Source organism: Antedon bifida, chromosome 4, assembly GCF_963402885.1.
Source record: "Antedon bifida chromosome 4, ecAntBifi1.1, whole genome shotgun sequence".
Classification (NCBI taxonomy): Eukaryota; Metazoa; Echinodermata; class Crinoidea; order Comatulida; family Antedonidae; genus Antedon; species Antedon bifida.
This window is the reverse complement of record NC_136229.1, coordinates 8612637-8635498: the sequence shown is the minus strand read 5'-3', so window position 1 is coordinate 8635498 and position 22862 is coordinate 8612637. Positions and strand designations below refer to the sequence as shown.

Here is a 22862-nt window from a genome sequence, read left to right as displayed (position 1 = left end):
GACTACAAGAACAGGCACACAAGGACAAGGAAGAAAAGAAATCATAGAGATAAGATTGTAGCTTTTGCTGGCATATCCTCCATGAGAGCTGCACAGTACAAAAATGTATGGGTTCAGCTTGGGGAGGCCTTCGCCATGCAGCGGTCCGACAATGGCTGAAATGATGATAAAGTCAGGTTTGCCTTACAACAAGGAAGTAAAGTAAGTTTGAAAATGTTGCAATGTTTTTGGTTGTTATTGCTACAACAGTCTTCACACACAACAACCGAAACGTCAAGACCTAAAGCTCTGTCTACACTATCAAACTAGTTTGACAAAAAAAGTTTGATGTATCCATTATGGTAGTGATATGTCAAAATATGGTAGTAAGGTTGACTTTAATTCATTTTTTAAAAAACCTGATGTACCACAAACCTGACTTTAATCTATTAACCTATAGACTACAAAAACTTAATTATATTCTTACTTTATGTGACAAAAAATGTGATCATATATGGACATGATGATGTCATATCACTACCATATTTATGCATATCACTACCATATTTGGGAACATCAAACTTGTTTTGTCAAACTAGTTTGATAGTGTAGACAGAGCTTTACACTCCTCAACAAACCACCATTTATGATAATCAATGACAGCTAGAAACTAACCTTGTTGCAACCGATGTTCCCTTGGTACAATTACTCTAATTCTTCCTCGTCCATGGAGCCTTTCCATTTCTCCGACCAATTCAGTAAGATAATTTGATATCAGTTCCTTAGGTTTTTGATCAGATTCTTTGCACATTTTCACAAAGTTCTTGGAAAAATCCTTCTTAGTTTTGGTCTGTAGTGAAATAAAATAATTACTGTACTACTGTATTTTATATTTAGATGAGACCACTTATGTTAGTGATAAGATCCCTTATGTTAGTGATTTTAAACTCTAGCCTACATTTGCAAACAAAAGTTTGATAAAGTATTCTAGTAAGCTTAGTCCACACTAGGAACTTGAGTTTGAAAGCTAAAGTTTGCTAGTATGGGCTACGTTTGGACAGCATCGGTACAGAAAGAATACAGAACTAGAATGTAATTACTGTAGTCATTTTGACGATTATAGGTGTTCTTTGTGAATTGTTTTTTTTTTTACCATATTTAATGAGGGTGATCCATCCAGCAAAATTGCTGATCATTTAGGACCCTCAGGTAAGGCAATGAGAGTAAAGCATCTTGCCTAATGATGCAATTAGTATGGTACAGATAACCTCGAACCCATGCCTATCATGCCTAGTCCGATATTATTATTACACCATCACTCTCCGGTATATATACAGCACCCGCCGCTATTTCTAGGCGGTCTCCCATCCAGAACGCGACCGGGCCCAACATTGCTTAAGTTCGGTGATCTGATGAGAACCGGTGTTTCAACGCAGGATAGCCGTATATATGAATTAAGATGTTACCTGTATTTAAATTTAAAAGCGCAAACACTACATGCACGTACATAATACATGTGTACAGAATAGAATAATAGGACCACTACGTTTTCACTATATTTAGAGGAATGATTTTTTGAAGTAATATTTTGCAGATACTTATATTCTTATATTGCTGAACTAGTGAATATTTGATTTGAAAGGATATGTTTGTATGCAGGAGAAACAGAACGGTGAAAAGAAAAGTTGGAACCATTCATCGTTCATAGCTTTTACATTTATTTCTAAGTCTCCTGTGTGGCCATGACATGTAACAACAATAGCTTCATACTTACTAAATAGATAAAACGATGTCTGTTGCCAAGTAAATGTGCTGTCACTGAACCTGATGACACGACTATGGTACATAGCAAACAAACAAATGGTGTATCAGGTACGTTCATTCTTCTCTCTATCACATGCTCCATTCCTGGTGGAAAGAACACAAAAATATGGTTAAAAATACATCTAGGAAATCAGTCTATACTGTACATTGGCGATATGGTACATTCAGAGATAATTGTTTAGCCCCAATTCTCATAAATTTACCGTTGGAAGGAGATTATTTTGCAAAATGGCTGTCAACATGCATTCTGAAAACCTAGACTACGAGAGGCCTGCACTGCGTTTAGAATGGCTAGCAATGACAATGATTTTATTGTTATGGAATGTCTTGCATACATACCAACCAGAGGTTGTTTACATTCATCTATGGCATATTGGATAGAACATGGCAAATCTGTTTCTACATCTTTTGTAGTAATCTCCGCTATCCATTCTTTGTCTAAAAGAGAAGAAAATAATGAACCAAATTTAAAAAGGGACAAATGTTATATTATAAGCATTTATCAGTATTAAAAATTGGATTAACTTAACTTAATTTTGAACACACAGATGTTTCGGTCTCTTTAGTATGATATAACTTTGGATAACAGTTAGTAATGAAGAGTTGGAATTTCGAAGAGTTAACATAAGGAATTAAACAAAAAAGATATACAGTAATTACCATATAACAATACAATGAGGAGCTTTCAATTTGTGAAGACAAACAACCTAGACTAGGTCATGTATTTGAAGATAAAAGACAAATACAGAGCAACAAAAGAATGGAATCTTTTACCAACTGAAACTAGAACAAAAGTAATTAATTGTACGCATGCAGGGAAGTTCATGACATGCTTCCATACTCTTTTCAAAACAGTGTTAGTGGTTTCTAGTTCCCAACAATGACCGATGACACATCAATGCTTTTGTTGTCGGTAGTCACAAATCAAAAGCTCCTGTTAACCCTACCATTTGAAGACACCTAAGTTTACTTACAGTGAAGTTTGGTGTCAGTGGGTTTCTGCTAAACACCAGCAAAGCTAAAACCTATCCCGTTTTAATTTTCATTTTCATAAGGAAACCATTGTTTTTACAAAATTAAAATGATTCAAAAGAGCAACACATTAATAATTTCTTCCATAAATTTTGCTGTTGGTTATATGGCGTACAGCAGCGCTTAATTACATAGTAGTGAGCTTTCGCAGGAGCAGGTAAATGTTAACTTTAACAGCGAACAGTTAACATACTTGTTCGTTTCGATTTTACGCTTCAACCGGATGTGCAGAATGCATGTGTCGCACACACAACTTTTTCAATGCGAAAGTCAGGGTAAGTCCCTGACGAAGGTACGGTAATAAACGCAAACATTACTTTGTTTTGTTTAACTATTTTGTCTCTTAACCTGCGCAAACATACGCCGCTTGTATTTCAAAGAAAACGGAATACCTTGGGCCTAGTACTAGGCCTAGCTAAGCATGTTTAATCATGCATATTTGGTGATAAAATATATTGCGATGAACAATTCTTATTACTGTATTTGGCTTTAATTAAAAACGTAACTTTTTTGTTCTTAATTATTTTGGAGAAATTTAATGATTCTTCCATTTTTTGATACCCTTCGGTTAACGTTCGACGCACGTACCTAAAGTTTAAGCGCGCTAGCAATCAGAAAAATGTTTATAACATATTTTTCCGCAACTTTTTTATTGCGACCGTCACAGTGAAGGTACATTTGGTACGGTAGTAAACACAAACATTAATACTTTGTATTGTTTAACTATTAAAGTATGCATGCGCACACCCCACCCTGCTACTACTTCGGTAGCAATCCGCAAACGGACGACGCTGGCTGAATTTCCTGCAAAATATAGGATGCGAACAATTTTTAAATGCTGCAGGGTGGCTAAGAGATTTTAAAAAATAACGATATTCTAGCGTTGTTAGCGCTTTATTAAAAAAAAATTGATGAAAATGTTTGTTGTGCAGATTTTTTTTATCGCAATGTAATGAAAATCTTTTGTGAAGTGTGACAACCCAACACAACAGTGTCATGTATCGTGTACGTTATAAAGGGGAAACTCCAGGCTGCTGCGCTGAATTGTTTTCGGTGGATCAGGTAAATTTTTACCCTCCAACAAATACAATGCAATGTCCATGGACCTACATGTCCATATTCCTAAAATTGTCTTACCCAGCTCCAACCATGGATGGGGCCGAGGTGACAGACTCTTTGATTGCCGAAATGTAATTATGCATGTGTGGTGCACTTACAATGTCATTTCCGAAGACCTGAAGTCCATATATTCTTTAAATGTTCAGCCACAACCATAGTGGGGCTGAGGTGTGATGGACTCACATTACCTTCTTCATGTTAGTCTACCTGGGTAGTTGGGCCGCAGGTTGGATCCGGGAAGAAGATTTTGGTCAGTGAAATAAAAATTTTGCGCAATGGTGCTTTAAACAACGCCTGTTACATTTGAATTTTCTCAAATATTCTACCTTCTAACTAAAATTTAACCTTACAGTCATGATGGTAAAATGTTTTATCATGATCTTGTAAACCCCAAAGCAGTACCGACGACTATTCGCATTGGCAATTTGCTTACACATCTTGTGACAACGCTGGCTGAATTGGGCGTTAAACAACATGAGTTGTTGATATTCTATCTTGTTTTATAGTGTACTGTAACTAAATTTAACCTTACAGTCATCATGGGAAAACCATGATTGGATCATTTACATATGATTTGACAAATCAAATCAAGGATTACAATAAATATAGTAATAAAAAGGAAAATGAAGATTAATTTACAACAAATTTATAGACATCTACCTGCATGTTTCTATTGTTCTATCCTCGATCGGGGAGGGGGATGTTGTACTGATCAGTTTTACACCTACATTAACACTGAACCAACATACATTAAAATGGTACACTATATCGTACTCACATTTGATAGTAAAAATAGCAGCTGTATCAGTATTAGTACTATACAATAACCAACACATTTAAAAAAATGTAACTTACCAGTTTAAATAACAAATACTGAAAGTTGCTGCTGAATATTATGCTACTGTACTATAAACAAATATTTTGTTCTTAAATATTATCAACAATCAAAGAAAAAAATCTTAGTACTTCACATACAGGCAGTTTCCTGCACATATATTATTTGTAGTTAATAGATTCACTACAGAAATACAGTACTGTACACATGAAACTTCTCGAGTTCAATAGAAACACACAGTTTGAGTTGAGTATTGCTTGGGATAATAATAATAAAATAGTTTACTGCAGTAATGCATATCTAAATATAGATGTGCAATTATGTATACTGCAGTAAAATATCATAGTACCGTATTAATAACATACTGACAGTAAACAATGTAGTTACTGCAGTAAAATACATATTCTTTGGTAATAAATCCAAATAGGATTTAACAGGTCATTCTAGATATCACCAGACCGGATTCATTTTTTCAAATATTTGTTGTAATTTGTTGTAATAATGCATACAGTTAAAAAATTGTACTGTAGTAAATGCAGGACTTGAGTCAAAATGGAAAGACTAACATTAGCAAATACTGCTAATGACACATCCAATAATGTAACTACTTTCTGATCATTCACTTTCGTTGATCATGCACATTCTACTGTGAGACTATACACATGGTACAGAGGTATTATATGCATGATATAACCATGCAGATGGAAAACAATGTGCTAAATACTTGTCTGAATGTGTCGATAGTCTTCATACCGATAGCAAATACTAAATTCCACGCAGAGTTCACTATGCCGATAGAAAAATATTACGTTACTTGGACAGTTTGACTGTGCAAATAGCCTTATATAAGCAAAAACTGCAGTAAAACAATGTACTGCAGATTATCAATATTATTTCGCGAAAATATACTGCAGAAAAATTAATTTTTGTTTGCCATGATGCATTTTTAAAGCATAGTCTACAATAAGAAACTTCAGTTTGTAAATGCAGAGTTTAGCCCAACAAAAATGAGTTTCTAAAGTTTGTGGAGCACTTGATCAACTCAAGCAAACTGTAGAAAAGGACCATTTACATTAGGAGTATAATGATAATAAATAGATGTGGAACATGGATTTTTCTTATAGAAAACAAAAAAGTTTTCATTCAATAACTATTATAGAATAACCATTTTGTCTTTCAAATCCAATCAAATGACGTCATGATCAATAGAATTGTTGTGTCTTCGCGATATAATTGCTCCTACTGATCATGACGTCGTTTGGATAAAAAAAAAACGCTTATTCTATAGTCTTAGAAAGAAATATTTTTCATCTCTTTTGTTTTCTGTAAGAAAAATGTTTATCTAGTTATTATCATTATTTTCCTAGTGTAAATTGGCCTTTAGGCTGTGCATCTTCTTGACAAACATTAGCAAACAAAATTTTGGTAGTGTAGACTAGGTTTAAGGCATGCTCCTTGCTAGTTTTGCAACATTAATTCCTGACATGGGTTTTTAGCTTCATGACAGGTTTAACCCAGCAACTTCCAATCCCAGGGTTCAATCCTGAACAAGGGCCAGGGTTGTAACGCACGACTATTTCTACTCTACTTCCTAAGACTCAAATAAGACTTAGTTTATAAGCATGATTTAATTCAAATAACTTATATACTGTACATCCTTGCTCGCCGTTGGATGCATAAGAAAAAAAATGATTTACAATTCACACGCTATTGTTAAATATTCTTTGGTACCGGTGTAAGTTTTAAAGCCTCTGATTGGATATAAACACAATACATAAGTATTGCTCATAAACACGATGCACAAAAATATCAAAATACCTACAGTAAAATACTGTATAAAATTCTATGGGTTTTCTTTTTTTTTCATTTCTGTTGGGGGATTCATTTATTTTTTTGTAAAAATTATTTATATTTAAAAAAACATTTAGTTATCACTTATCAAACCTAGCTTTTATTAATTTTATAATATAACACACCTACATGTATCCCTGCCATTTGATTGGATGATACATAAGAGCTGTGCATGAATTTTAAGCAACACAAGACTCTGATATTCAGACAATCATATTGTAGTATACACAATCTATAACTCTCTACCCTGTGCGCCATAATTTGTAATGTGTCTAGCCTTTGTAGATTCGTAGATGTGTTATAAAATATAAAACAATTAACAAATGTTTGATATTTGTGAATATAGGTAATATTTTCATTTGTTGAAAAGATGTACTTGGTCTATCCAACTAGACTCCACCATCTTTCAACTCAAGAAAATACTATCCGACATTACACTCATAAACATTTATTTTTGTTATACTAATCTTAATAGGGAGGTTTCGCAACCTTACGAATACGATAACGAAAACGGATACGTCATACATTTGTGAAACTTTTGAGCTGATCCCCATTTCATATTCGTAAAGTGTATTCGTGTTGACGAATATCACCAGTCATATTCGTAACTACAAAACGACTATAGTTTTTGATCTATTTTGCACATTTTGCATTTGAATCAGGAATGATTCATGATTATAATATAATTATAGATTTATTGAAAGTAATTTACTAAAGTAATTTACTAAAATGTCAATTTTGATAAATAGCAGTTTTTAAAGTCCTCGCTCGCTTTGATGTTACGCTAGGCCTAGGCAGCCAAGCACCAAGCAACACGTACTTGCGCTTCGCTCAAATTTACCGCAGTCATATTTTGGACGCGCCTCAATATTTCGTTGCCATGCGAAACAGATTTTTTTATGGCTTACGAAAACGAATACGTGTGCGTGACGTATCCGTTTTCGTTATCGTATTCGTAAGATTGCGAAACCTCTCTAATATTAAAATATTTTGAGGGCAGACAGATACTCTGGAACGGAACAATGCATCTTCTGAATATTTGGAAACAATTACAATGTCTTGGTTGAGTGTGATTTGTAAAAACAACGATCTTCTCCAAACCAGTACTTACTTTTCTGATAGTGTTCTAGTTTCTGCAAAAAAAGAAAACCAAATTTACAAATTATAAATATCAAAATAATAAAATATTTCTTTCTCTATCAACAATTAAATGTTAAAATAACATCTTAATAGAGATGTTTTTCATATAATAGTTCACTATACAATCACTTACTATATTTGGTTCTTACATATACAAAAATATGAAAGTAATAATTAAATGTAGTGACGTAGTGATGTTCTGGGTCTCATGACCGTTCATTTAGGTTCAAATCCATGTGTTGTCCTCTTAGAAGTGTCCATTAACTAGGCACACTTATTTAAACAGCATTATCCTCACATAAAATACAAATAATTGGGTGAAAATTGAATTTTGGTAATCCTAAAGTGTATTAGAATGTGCTTGCTATACCAGTTCACAACGATGTGCAAAAAAGTGGTTAGCATTGATAGTGTGAACAACTTTTACTACTGATGTTATAAATATTTTTTAAAAAAAGAAAATAAAAAAACAGTGATATACATTGTTAACAACTAACAAGTTATTATTGTTAACAACATTATCTCATCCTTCTGACAAAAATCAGCATCCCCCAACTGTATGCCTGGAACTGTAGTAAGTATTTTTCTAAACCTCTGTCTACACTATCAAACTTAATGTGACAGAAAAAAGTGTGGCCATACATGGACATGATGACATCATATAACTATCCTATTTAGGCTCATCACACTTTTTTTTGTAAAACTAGTTTGATAGTGTAGATAGTGCTTAAGGATATGAAAAAAAAATGGAACTTTTGTCGACAAGTTTCTAAAAATGAGCAATCTTTCTATACTCTGCATCTTGCCATAAGACTTACTGTACTATAAAGGCCAGTTGAAATAAAAATGCTCTATTGCCACCAAGCAACCTGTGTCATAAACAGAACATAGTTATTTCGATGTTCTGCCAGTTCCGGTTAGCATAGCGTCTCTGACGATGGAAACGCTGTATGTATTTTTAAGCGACTAAACACGAATGAATACCGGATTATTAAAGGATGGACATTTCCGATTGCGCCTTCTAATTTACGATCTGTGGCCACACAACAGACTGTATTATACTGTAACCATATAATACAGTGGCTAGTAAAGCTTATAATGCCAACGTATAAAATTGAATCCGTTTTGTTTTGCAGCGCCATACTAACGAATTCATTGCATGCATTCAAGGATATGCTTCCTCACTCAATTCAGTTTTGGTGGATTCATAATATGGCTAGGTCAAAGTTCGTCACAAATAAAAGCTCCTAATATCAAGCTACAGTTAGATGAAGCAATGGTGGCTTAACAATTGTGTTAAAGCATTTCCTTAAAATTAGATGAAGGGGTAGCAATAATTACAGAATGAGCAAGTGTAGTGTGTGAAGTAGTACTTCCTTGATTCTGTAGAATGTACAACATATAAAAATAAATACATAGTTTTGGGATTATGTATTGAAAACATTGAAGAAGCTTTCTACAATTTCTGTCATAGAAAGTTTTACTTGCATAACATTCACTATGATTTTATTCCTGCTATGGCAGACAACATAAACAAAATTAACACATCATAATAATACACACACTACAGTAGTGCTTTGGCGTACACACAGTGTGTATACTAAATGTAAATTCACAGTATATGTTATGTATGGTGGTGTGGTATACTGCCCACAGTGGCTTAGACAAGATTCAGTGGATATGATCAGGTGTCAGTCCATGGGGATCGGCCTCAGCTCCTAAAGGAACGGAGGCCATGAACTGGCAATCACTCAACTAATTTTAAAATAGCCATTCTCAGTCATACATTAGTTTTTAACTACCATTAGTTATCTAACTGTTAGATATTGGAAAAAGGTAATTACTCACTGTAGACTCACCCTAGCTCTGTACACATATGATTCTCGGAAACATGAATAATGCAATAGTTTTTAACTGATTAAATCACATTTTAAGGCTTGACGAGGTAGTATTAAAGAGTACAGGTATGGAATGACAATTGACATGTGGCCCAGAAGAATATTATTTAAAAATATAGTCCTATTAGTATAATTACATACATAATTCAACGAATATTGGAAAAATGATACCATATTACCATTTGATGTTTGTATTGGTATACAGAAATCATTTATATTTTACAAAGTAATACATACTGTACTAGTATTATGATTTTAACAATTTCAATTCATCAACAAAATTGCGTACAGCAAGTTAAGTAACATCATGGTGGGCTAACTCAACGCAACGCAGACAACTGTGTCTATTTGTTTAAAAATAGGCTAAATGAGGCTTGGGTAAACCATCCATTAAAGTTCACACTGTTTGTACAATATGACATGATAACTGCGAGCCAGGGCTTATAAGCAATATGCTTCGCCTCAATTTCCCTCTATTCATACGACTATGAGGGAAGTAAACAAGTAAATAAGCGCTCTGAGCATCTGAAAAAAAAAAACAGATCTCAACTGTAAAGTAATGCAATTTTGTTAAGTTGAGTTTGGTGTTTTACTTTTTCTGGTGTGAGGCTCACGCTTTTTGACCCAACATCAAGCTCTCACACCAGGCACCTAAAATCTGACACTTTTCCACCAATCTCAAACGTTCTTAAAATAAAACTAATTATTAACTTGTTAGGAATATGTTAACGAATAAAGGATAATGCTTCAGTCCGGGATACAACGACCCGGCTGAGACGTACCCCTCACATTTAGGCCGAGACAATGCAGGTTGGCGACAGAGGCTTGTAGTACAGGGTCATAATTGGGAAATGTCAAGGCAGCAGCAAGCTCAAACCTTACATGTATCGCACCACTGTGGGTTATGGTAGTACTTGAATGAACCCCTTCAAGGTTAAGGAATTTGTACAGGGAAGGATTTAGACTTTTTCAAGTGCGTATTAGGGAGATACTGGCTTCTGAGGGTAATGAGGTATCAAAATGAACGGAATTGTACTGTGAAGGTTTTAAACTAAAAAAACTATAATTGCTAGCAAGATTTTGTCTGTATCTGAAAATAATATAGTCAGCAGGTCAAGGGTTAAATCATCTTCAAAATTTGAACCACCTAAATATGTTTAAATGTTTGAAACTAAATTGCTAAATGTCAAAAATACAAGGTATCCCCTCACACAGATCGCAAAAAGGCATGATGATGATTTTCAAGAAAATCATCACATTATTAATTAAGTAGGAGTGCTAATAAATATTTCAATAACACTGTACAGTTGAAATTTACAATATAAAAAAGAAAAATGTTCTGGGTGGAGCTAGACTCCACTTGTTGTTATAACTACAGTATCAAGTACAGTACTGTATACAAATATATTCTTAATCTGAGAAGAAGCAAACATCATCAAAAGGTCTGCATTTGAAAATTTGTCGCTTCCATCCAGATATGCAATATATATATTTTTGAATTTCCAAAGAATACTTGATCGGTTTCTATTTTAACTGGCTGCTCAACTTACTAAATCTTCTAAGTCCAGTACATCTACACAAGTTAACCATCATATGTTAGAACTAGATACACAATCGTCGCATTGTGCATGTGTACAGATCCGGTTGTACTTAAGATGAAACAGGGGGAATGGCAATACTATAGATCAGCAATTAACTAATCAGATGCCGTGAATTGAAAGGAACCAGTATATAATAATAACTGGGTTCATCAAGGACTTAAGTAGAATGGATTGTACTGAATACTCATTAACTGAATACATTAAAGTTACAATACTACAGTTGGTACTGTAATAACAATACAAAAGCTATAAACAAAGTATATTTTTCTCAGACATTCATTTTGATGTACAATTTTACAACAAAATAATGACCTTATGTAACTAAAAGCGGTTAAGGGTTCATAAGTTACGTTGAGACTCATTGTATCAATGGACACAACCACAATGAGTGATGATGAATCTTCCATTCTAAACACTAAAGCGTGGTTCCCAATAGCGACGCAACGCAAGGACGTAACGCAAGTGAATTGACCAATCACAAGCGATGGCTTATTTGCTTGTGATTGCTAACTGTCTATAACTTCGCTTGTCATTGGTTAAAAGGCTTGCGTTGCGTTTACGTCCTTGCGTTACGTTCTAGTGGGAACTAAGCTTAACAATTCGTGCCTGGACACATTTAAACCATACACCTTGTGTAAGCGAGTCTGAATGTAGCCTAATGCGGGTGCAGGGCTAAGAAATATGACTGCGCCAGATTGATATTTTTGTTTTTGTTCTGTAATTCACCCACTTTTCGATCGATCGTGTGGCCAAAACAAATGGAAGACTTTTAAATTATCAGCGAAAATACAGAGTTCCCTCAAATTGTATCAACAGATTTTGGCAAAAACAGAAAGACAATTAATGCAGCAACTATTCAACGTCAGACTAGGCCTATAACTAGAGTAAGATGTTCGTATGTTACCCATGTTTACCAGCTAGGCCTAAAAACTAAGCCTAGCTAGAAGACATTCACAGCGAGCTATAGGCAGTACATTGTTTCTATCTTTTTATCATAATTTAACATAAAACGTACAAGACAAGGATGGACCTGGTTTAATGTTTTAAAAGTATATTATGTATTCTTTTTACAAAATGTCAAATTGTAGGGAATGGAATGTTAATTACACATAAGATAATCACTTATCTAGTAGTGGTAGGTTTGGCCTAGCCATTAAAAACATAGACCAAGAGGCTATATTTTGTCAATATAGGTATGGATAGACAAAAGTAAACAGTAGACGTACAAGATTATTTATTGCTTGGTAGCCTTTCATACTGTACGACGGTTGTATAAAACAAGCAGCAACTAGATTTTGAGTTTGTCACTTTTGTTTAGCTATCAGCACAGTAAACACCATGCGCACAAAGTTAGAAAATGCGCACAAAAGACAATTATGCCATTACTACTATTAGGAGTGCACAAAGTCCATATGTTGACAAAGTTATGAAATTTTCGATTACAGGGTTTAGACTATGAGATAAACAAGACACAAAAATGAAGAAAGAATACAGGGGGGAAAAAAGATGATAAAGATAAAACAGGACAATCGCAAGGAGATATCCGCAAACAAACAATTAATAATGTTTATGTTGGCAGAAACGGATGCCGTATGAAAATGGCTTGTTGCCAGAGAAAAGAACTTTAAAGTTTATAAAATTTAATGGAATTTATCACAAAAGGTATAAAGAACAAAAATCAAGTACCTTTAAAACGGTTTTCCTATATATTTGCTTCATGCTTTGCCTGCAAAAACTTGCTCGCAACGTGAACAATGTCAACAATTTTGAAAATTCTCAAAATGACCTGATGAGCATTTTTCATGTTGAAGCGCACCTAACATGTTAACTATTCTAAAAAGTTTCTCTTTGACTTGGAGCATACTTGTTTAAGTATTCATTGAAAATTGTTTCTAGTAGTAATTTATGATCAAACATAAAAAGTCATAAAATCTAACTCTCCACTAATGTCATTAACAAAAGTCATATGCACAACGTCAAATAAGTTGACATTCTATATAACATGATGACTATTGTTATGAAAATAATTTTTACCATTTATTTTAGAGAAAAGTCTCGATCAAAATGGCACAAAGAAAAGATTAAAAAGGAACCCATCACAAGGGATATCTGTTGTAAACAATAAATATCACATTTAAAAGTCAATGATTATTTTTAAGATTGCGCTTTTGAATGCAGAAATAGACATAGAAGTGCAAGATGAAGTTTAATCCGGTTGGATGCAGTTCAATCCGATTAGATACAGTTTAATCCAGTTGGTTACAGCACTGCTGCTACTTAAATAAGTAAGTACTTAAAATATAATTAATCCTACAAATGGTTATCATAGGAATATTTGATGTGTAGCTCTAGCACCAAACTTAAGTTGCCTTAAGCTTATGAAGATCTGCAAGGCAAATCTCATAGATACTGATAGAAACACAAGAAGAAATTATACACTTAAAAACTAATTTCAATAACCAAGGCACAATATAAAGAATTCTTACCTTTATATGTCTTGATGACATTTCATGCTCCATCGGGTTTAAATATGCATTTTGACAATGGCCGCAATCCTTGAATACAAAGGATAAAAACATTAATTTTTTTTCTCAGATGTAAAGATGGGGAAACGGAAGAAATACTGGGATAATGAAAAGAAAACACATTTCAGGTTTAAATATACCCAAGTAAAGTTTCATAGGCAATTCCAACCCTTTTTTTTGGGTAAATAACTAAGCCTGGATTGGCCCATCCATGAACAAAAACAAGATGAGTATTTCCCTTCTGAGGTAGCTAGAGGTTATTACAGGGGTGCTAGTAGGTACCACATTCTAAATATTGTTACTGCTTCTTTCATAGCTGTAAAGAAGTAGCAGTGGTAACGAATATTGATATTGAACCTACCGTACAGAAAAAAACTTTTACATCATCTTCTGTGACTTCTTCAGATGTTGATTGATCAAGGTCCCCCGTTTTCACAGGATTTGGTTGCTCCATTATCTGATGTGGTGGTGGAGGAGGTGGAGGTTTCTTTAAAATGTTGTCTAAGGTTTGAGGATCTGCAAAATTATAAATATGTTGAGCTTGTGCTCTTGCGTTAGACTTCCCCTGCTGTGATAATGCATCAGCCTGAAATGAGTACTTTAATAAGATATTGTAATATCTGTTTGAATGATTACCTGTTTGCCATGAAGACTTTGGTTGTTGCAAAACAGATGCTGGAGATTGCTGTTTATTTGCATTTGGATCTTTACAATCAGGTCTTTGATGAGAAGCATTTCCATCAAATTTCTGTTGCAAATTCTCGTTTCGAAGTTGTGGCACTGTCTGTAATGGTTGTTGTGGTAATGATGATGAAGGTTGGTAGAAATAAACTTGTTCAGGTTTCTCTTCAGGGTTCTGTTTGGTTGTTGGTTCTTTAACAGCTTCCTGTTTTGAAGTGGTTTGTTGTCCAACAGACTGTTCTGATCCTGTCTGCTTTGCTTGGGGGAGCTTTGGTCCAATCAATTTTTCAGGAACTTGAGGTCCAATAAATGCCGGAGTAGGCTGTTGTTTGTCATTTGACTTTTCATTTAATTTCTGTGATTGTATTTTTGTTTCACTGTGTTGTTGAGTTCTATCAGTTATCTGAGGCTTTGTATTTGGTTGCTGTGCCATAATTGACTGCTGATGCAAGGATTGTTTATTTTGTGATATTGTAGGTTGTTGGTTAATTTGTTGTGATGGTGTAGGTTGTTTGTTTGATGGAGGAGGTGTTTGGTACCTCTGTTGTGATATTTGAGGTTGTTGGTTAAATTGTTTTGGTGGTGTAGGTTGTTTGTGTGATGGAGGTGTTTGGTACCTCTGTTGTGATACTTGAGGTTGTTGGATAAATTGTTTTGATGGTGTAGGTTGTTTGTGTGATGGAGGTGTTTGGTACCTCTGTTGTGATACTTGAGGTTGCTGGTAACTCTGCTGTGGTGTTGGAGTTTGTTTTTTACTCTGTTGTGATACTTGAGGTTGATTAAATTTCTGTGATGGCGTAGGTTGTTTGTTCAAATATGGAGGTGTTTGGTACCTCTGTTGTGATACTTGAGGCTGCTGTTTAAATTTTTGTGATGGCGTAGGTTGTTTGTTTGATGATGGAGGTGTTTGGTACCTCTGTTGTGGTACTTGAGTTTGCTGATAACTATGTTGTGATACTTGAGGTTGTTGGTAACTCTGCTGTGGTGTTGGAGTTTGATTTTTACTCTGTTGTGATAATTGAGGTTGTTGGTTAAATTGTTGTGATGGCGTTGATGGTTTCTGCGATGATGGAGGTGTTTGGTACCTCGGTTGTGATACTTGAGGTTGCTGGTTAAATTGTTGTGATGGCGTAGGTGGTTTCTGTGATGATGGAGGTGTTTGGTACCTCTGTTGTGGTACTTGAGTTTGCTGATAACTCTGTTGTGGTACTTGAGGTTGCTGATAACTCTGTTGTGGTTTTGGAGTTTGTTTGTTACTCTGTTGTGATATTGGGGATTGTTGGTTAAATTGTTGTGATGGCGTAGGTTGTTCGTGTGATGGAGGTGTTTGGTACCTCTGTTGTGATACTTGAGGTTGCTGATAACTGTGTTGTTGTGTTGGAGTTTGTTGGTAACTCTGTTGTGGAGGTTGTTGAACAACCTTTTCTGTTGGTAGAGATTGTTGGTAACTCTGCTGTGATGTTGGAGTTTGTTGGTAACTCTGTTGTGATGTTGGAGTTTGTTGGTAACTCTGTTGTGGAGGTTGTTGAACAACCTTTTGTGTTGGTGGAGGTTGTTGGTAACTCTGCTGTGATGTTGGAGTTTGTTGGTAACTCTGTTGTGGAGATTGTTGAACAACCTTTTGTGTTGGTGGAGGTTGTTGGTAACTCTGTTGTGATGTTGGAGTTTGTTGGTAACTCTCTTGTGATGTTGGAGCTTGTTGGTAACTCAATTGTGGAGGTTGTTGAACAACCTTTTGTGCTGGTGGAGGTTGTTGATAACTCTGTTGTGATGTTGGAGGTTGTTGATCACCCTTTTCTGTTGGTAGAGGTTGTTGGTAACTCTGTTGTGATGTTGGAGCTTGTTGGTAACTATGTTGTGATGTTGGAGTTTGTTGGTAACTCTGTTGTGATGTTGGAGGTTGTTGGTAACTCTGTTGTGATGTCGGAGCTTCTTGGTAACTCTGATTTGATGTTGTAGTTTGTTGGTAACTCTGTTGTGGAGGTTGTTGAACAACCTTTTGTGTCGTTGGAGGTTGTTGATAACTCTGCTGTGATGTTGGAGCTTGTTGGTAACTCTGTTGAGATATTAGAGGTTGTTGGTAATGCTGCTGTGGAGGTTGTTGAACAACCTTTTGTGTTGTTGGTGGAGGTTGTTGGTAACTTTGTTGTGATGGTGGAGGTTTTTGGTAACTCTGTTGTGATGTTGCAGGTTGTTGGTAACTCTGCTGTAGAGGTTGTTGGTAATTCTGCTGTGGAGGTTGTTGGTAATTCTGCTGTGGAGGTTGTTGGTAACTCTGCTGTGGAGGTTGTTGGTAACTCTGCTGTGGAGGTTGTTGGTAACTCTGCTGTGGAGGTTGTTGGTCAGCCTTTTGTATTGGTGGAGGTTGTTGGTAATTCTGCTGTGATGTTGGAGCTTGCGGGTAACTTTTGGGTACAGGTGGAGTATTATGCTGTTGAATTTTATTTTCCTGTTTGGTTTGTTGCTGTTGTCCTCCATACGTATTAGTGTTAGGTTTCTTTCCTGTCTGTAGGTTTTTAACTTTTTGACCAACTTTTTTAATTTTAAATGGGTCCATGGTCAAAAGTGAAGGCGGCTGTGCTGGAGGTGGTGATGGTGGCAGGGGTGGTGGAAGAGGCTCTTCTGCATCTGGTGGAGGAGGTGGGGGTTGTGAAGCTTCAGGTACAGCAGTTTCAGGAAGTGGTGGTGGAATGTCATTCTCTACAGCTCCAACATCACCAACCATGTAATGGTTACTTTCTGCCACAGTGCCATAAGTTTGGTCTCCAATTGATCGCCCATGACCTTGGCCTACAACACTGGTGTAACTTCCAGCACCTCTGCCTCGATTTCCGCCTCTGCCTCGAATTCCACCTCTGCCTTGATTTCCTCTTCCACGAGGAGCTCCTTTGCCTCTACTACCCTGCCTTCCCCAAGAACTTTCTTGACCACCAAAATTCCACCGGTTTGAGCCTTGGTCTCTTTGTCCATAAGATGAATAAGACCGCTATTAAATAGAATAAAGTAATTTTAAACTACAAAAACAGCAACAATAATTATCAAAACAATTATCCTGTTAGTACTGTATGTATACTGTATATAGAACAGGATTCTTGGCAGCATGTCAAGAATGGTGGTATTGTACAGTACTGTAGGCGATCACAATATCAATAATAACTTTCAAATGGGCTATGTTCTAAAGTTTATAACCTCAAAACAACCCTACATGATGTTCTTTCTGAACAACCAAGGTTTGGAAAGATTAGTATCTACCGGACCGATTGACTTAAAATTGACCATCGAGCATTCATTAGGGCCATTAAGCATGGAATATTGATGATTTTGCATTTATTTTTTGTCATAGACTAGATCTGAAGTTCAATTGTTACAATTCGTTGAACCAGGAATTAATAGCAATGCCCTACAGACCTAGATGTTTTGCTACTCATTCGGGCAACCACTGCAGGAAGAAGAACCCTGGACGTTTAACTACAGGCTAATTGTATTGTAGCTCATGATGTTGGGAAAAAGGCCCAGTGATATTCAGTAAAAATATTAATGGCAAGGCATGATAAATATAGAAATAGATGGTTTTACTTGACTATATGCATCCTGATACCCATCATAGCTGGACTGGCTGTATCCTTGATAAGAGGTTCCATAAGAATCAGCCTGGTATGAATCTTGGTAGGAATATTGCAGTGCTTCATTCCTATTTGATGCATACTGTGCAGCCTCCTGCATTAGTTTCTGTATCTCTGATTCATAATCCATTGTGATAACAAAATCTACAAATACATATAAAATGAGATTAGAGACAGACGTTGATGCACACTTTAGTAACATACAGTAACAATAACGTAATTAATCCTAATATCACTTTTAAGGAATACTGATGGTTTAAGTGTAATATAAACATTAGTGTGAAACTATGTTTTATAAACCGATCTATTGTAAGAAAAAAAGAGAATTGTATTTGTTTTAAAACAGTTGCAAAGGTTATAAAACTTTTTTTACGATTTTGGCCGTTGAACAAAGTTGTAAAACAAGCTTTACATATGAGGCCCGATTATCTGGGCCTGATCATCCATGTTTTCAGACAAAAATACCAATATGAAAATGAAGGTTAATTTTATTTATTTTCTGTGTGGATATTTTTTATTTGGTCAAGGAATATATATTATTCCTCTAATTAAATTTTTGTTTTTTTTTATTTATTTTACATCTTGGTATGTTATCCTGTTTTAAATACATAATTACATCAGATTAGAATGCGCAATGCACTTCCGGTTATACTGTACATTATAATTGCCGATGCAGTATATATAACCACCAACATGAATATATATTATTCCTCTAATTAAATTTTTGTTTTTTTTATTTATTTTACATCTTGGTATGTTATCTTGTTTTAAATACATAATTACATCGGATTAGAATGCACAATGCACTTCCGGTTATACAGTACTGTACATTATAATTGCCGATGCAGTATATATAACCACCAACATGAATATTTATTGCGTAAAAGGCGAAAATGATATCTGTAAGCTTTGGGCTAAACATTACGAAACATTATTTAACTGTGTTGATTGTAACAAGCAATTTGTTTTAGATGAACTAGATAGATCATCTATGCATAGTGATGAGTTGTTTGTCTCCCCTCGTGGTATTAATGATTATATAACTAAGTTAGCTCTGAGGAAGTCTGCTGGATGTGATGGCCTGTCCAGTGAGCACTTGCGCTATGCTAGTGGAAAACTCTCAGTTCTACTTAGTATTTGTTTTAACCTTTGTTTAAAATACGGTACGGTCCCAAGAGGTATGACTGATGTCATTCTTGTACCTATCGTAAAATCTAAGTCAGGCGACATTACAAGCAAGGATAATTATAGACCGATTGCCCTAGCCTGTGTAATATCTAAGGTTTTAGAACATGTTCTTATCGAATTATCTGGTGATACTATAACTTCTGATGATAGACAATTTGCCTTTAAATCTAACCATGGTACAGAAACTTGTATTTTTGTTTTTAAACAAATAGTTGATTACTACTATCGTAATGGTAGCCCTGTCTATGTATGCTACCTCGATGCTTCTAAAGCCTTTGATAGGGTGAACCATTGGTCAGTTTTTAAGAAATTAATTATTAATGATACGCCATGTCCAATTGGTATAATATTCAGTGTTTCATTGTTAAATGGGGCAAATCCTTTTCGAAGCCCTTTCATGTATCAAATGGTGTTAGACAGGGAGGAGTGATGTCTCCCCATCTGTATAATATGTATATAAATGATCTTATCATTAAGCTTAGCAACAGCAAAGAAGGGTGTGAGTTAAATAATATTAAATTTAACAACCTATCGTATGCAGATGACACAATGCACTTCCGGTTATACTGTACATTATACTTGCCGATGCAGTATATATAAACACCAACATGAGGCAGAAGGATACCGTGCGGAGCACGGGTTATTGCTATTTTATATTATTAGGACAAAAATATTCATACCCTGTAGTAATACTAATACTTTTTAAAATAATACCGATTGAGATTTAAACAAATTATTAAAATTGTATTATTTGAATTTCTATATTCAGCGGAATTAAAGTTATAATTAACTAAATCATTATTATTCTTTTCAATTAAAAAATTTTAAAATGGTTCAAAAATACAAATTAGCACGACAAATTAGACAACAACCTACCTACACATTAAACATGTATTTATTTACCGAACTATATGGCAATTTTCATTTTTTTTTTTTAATTTGCTACAGAATTTCTAATTTGGTGAAAACAAATCGGCGACCTTTTGCAAAAGCAAATTTGACCTTACTTACTTAGGCTAGGGTAGATGTACCAGACCTCGGCAATGTGCCAAACCTCTGCAGGTTGTATTTATATTAGTTATAATTAATTAAATAATTTATATTTGTTGTATATCTTAACCTATAATATACTTTCAGCAAAATAGACCAATCAGCTAACATGTGACACTGTTCCATTTAAAATTCCAGGGTATGAAACACACAAGGGACACGTCTGTGATTGAAATAGGCTGCTACTGTATTGTAGCAACATTCCAGAATATTCCATTTTCAAACCAATGAAAAAATATAGGGTTTATGAGGGGTGTTAAGATGTTTGGTTGATAATTAATGATATGTGCCAGACTTCAGCACCTAACGGAAATAGCTAAATAAATGAAATTGTTTGCAATGCTGTTTATTAAATTTTATTCAAAATATAATTGTTGGTAAAATAAAGTTAATATTGCTGTTTTTTGACTCATTTATTTCACATCTGTAGCTAGGCCTGCTATTTCATCGACGATCGATTGCGCAATCACTCGCGCGTAATTTCAGGGCTTGCTTGGGCAGCGTATGCCGAGGATTGGCAAACACATGCCGAGGTTTGGTACATAAATAAAAAACACATTTTTTATTATTGTTTGTTAATTATAAAATATGTATTTGATAATTCACACTACAATACACTGTCTGTATTTACTACTTAGGATAGGCCTATAAATACTAAAAACTCTACCAAAAAATATTTTGTGATGCTTTTAAAATTAAAAAATACACTTAAATAACGAATTCCACTGTAACCTGCCGAGATATGGTACATGACATCTAGGGGGTGCAGGTCAAGTCGGCCCCAAACCGTCTCGGCCAAAGTCAACTCGGCCTCAAGTCAACTCGGCCTCAAGTCAACTCGGCCTCACGTCAACTCGGCCTCACGTCAACTCGGCCAAAAACTAATCGGTCAACTCGGCCACAATAAAGTATGGAACGCAAAAAGTGCTTAATATTCTTATGATTAAATTACTATCCACGCTTTAAAAAAAAAGAAGAAATAAGAAAAATACTCATAAAAAATGATCTCATTGCCGATATGAATAGAAGTACCCGCGTGTTACAAAAACACGTGCAAGTACCACATTTTAGTAAATCGAAGACGTAGGTCTGCGTTCCACCATTTGGCCATAGAAAAAATGATCGTACATATCGTTTTTGTCCATGATTTGCGTTTAATAATAAGGGGAATTCCCCGGTCAGCGAAAACATGTAGCAGTTGTAGATATCGAAATAGCTGCCAAAGGCGCAGGGAGGCGCAGCTATGAATTGGTTTCAGATATTGTCGCCTAATCAAATGCATCATATTGAAGAAATCTACGCGTGATTCAACCATGGAGTCAACATTATTTTATACCTCAAATGATTCAACCAAACAATCTTATTACACCTAATGAATGTCCTCGCATATCGGACAGGTTTATTGAATTTTGACGCACAAACGAACATACGCGCCCACGTACGTGCATCATCATTATTGGGCCTACAATTTGTTCCTATTTATTATCCAAATGTTCATTGTAATCATTAGTAATAGTATGAATGCTTATTAATCAATTGTTTGTTATGCGCAATTTGAACAATTTTCGCAATTTGAAATTTTATTAAACGTAAATATCAATACTGGAATTATTTACACAGATATATCAGATCATTATCCTATATTTGCAATCACAAAATCTGAGAATCGTAAAAAAAATACAAAACAGTCATTTATTTTACGCACTTATTTCCACCAGCAAGTCGAATCCTTTAAGGAAGACTTGGCAAATGAAACTGGCAACCTGTCCTAAGCACAGAAGATGCAAACATTGCATATTCAACATTTGCTCACAACTTCAAACATTTAATTGATAAAAACTTTCCTTTGAAAAAAATTAAGGCAAAAGCAAATAAAGATCGATCTCCATGGATCACCGAGGCAATAGCAAAGTCAATAACAACTAAGGGCAGGTTGTATAGTTCATGTACAGAAAAAATCCCACTCCTTCAAACAAACTGAAATATACTAAATACAGAAACAAACTTACAGCACTTATTAAGAAACGAAAAGAAGAATACTACTTTACTCAATTTGAAAATAAAAAAAGTAATACCAAAAAGACATGGAAAACGATTAACACTATAATGGGAAGGACAAAAACACGACAACTACCACCAACAATAAATCATGACTGTAAGCAATTCAACACCCCCTCAGAAAAAGCAAATGCGTTTAATACTTATTTTACAAGCATTGGAGAAACATTGGCAAAACGAATTTCACAAGAACCACAAATAACAGAATCATCCTCGTATTTAACAGGAAACTATGTTAATTCTATGTTTCTAAGACCTGTTACTGAGGATGAAATAAAATTTGGAAACTAATAAAATACCTGGGCACGATGACATTGGAGCACTATATCTAAAACCGTACTCAAATTATCTTAAACGACCGATTACTCATTTGATCAACATATCACTCGCTACCGGTTGTTTTCCGGACGAACTTAAAATTGCAAAAACAATACACTATCTTCAAGAACGGAGATAAA

General features: G+C 35.0%; 2 protein-coding genes across 2 annotated transcripts in view; both read right to left on the bottom strand.

Moving 5' to 3' along the window:
• The window catches only part of LOC144840364 (PAN2-PAN3 deadenylation complex catalytic subunit PAN2-like), a 40608-nt gene extending 26788 nt beyond the window's left edge, over nucleotides 1-13820 (bottom strand). The window contains exon 1 of the mRNA XM_078696154.1: nucleotides 13766-13820. The gene's annotated coding sequence lies outside the window, so the exon portion shown is untranslated. The remainder of the gene's footprint in view (nucleotides 1-13765) is intronic.
• Nucleotides 13821-15624: 1804 nt separating this feature from the next.
• On the bottom strand, nucleotides 15625-16233 carry LOC144839154 (uncharacterized; the record flags this gene model as incomplete). Its single annotated transcript, XM_078694469.1, has 1 exon — nucleotides 15625-16233. A coding segment is annotated over one exon (465 nt), but the record flags the coding sequence as incomplete, so codon positions are not given.
• Nucleotides 16234-22862: the final 6629 nt, after the last annotated feature.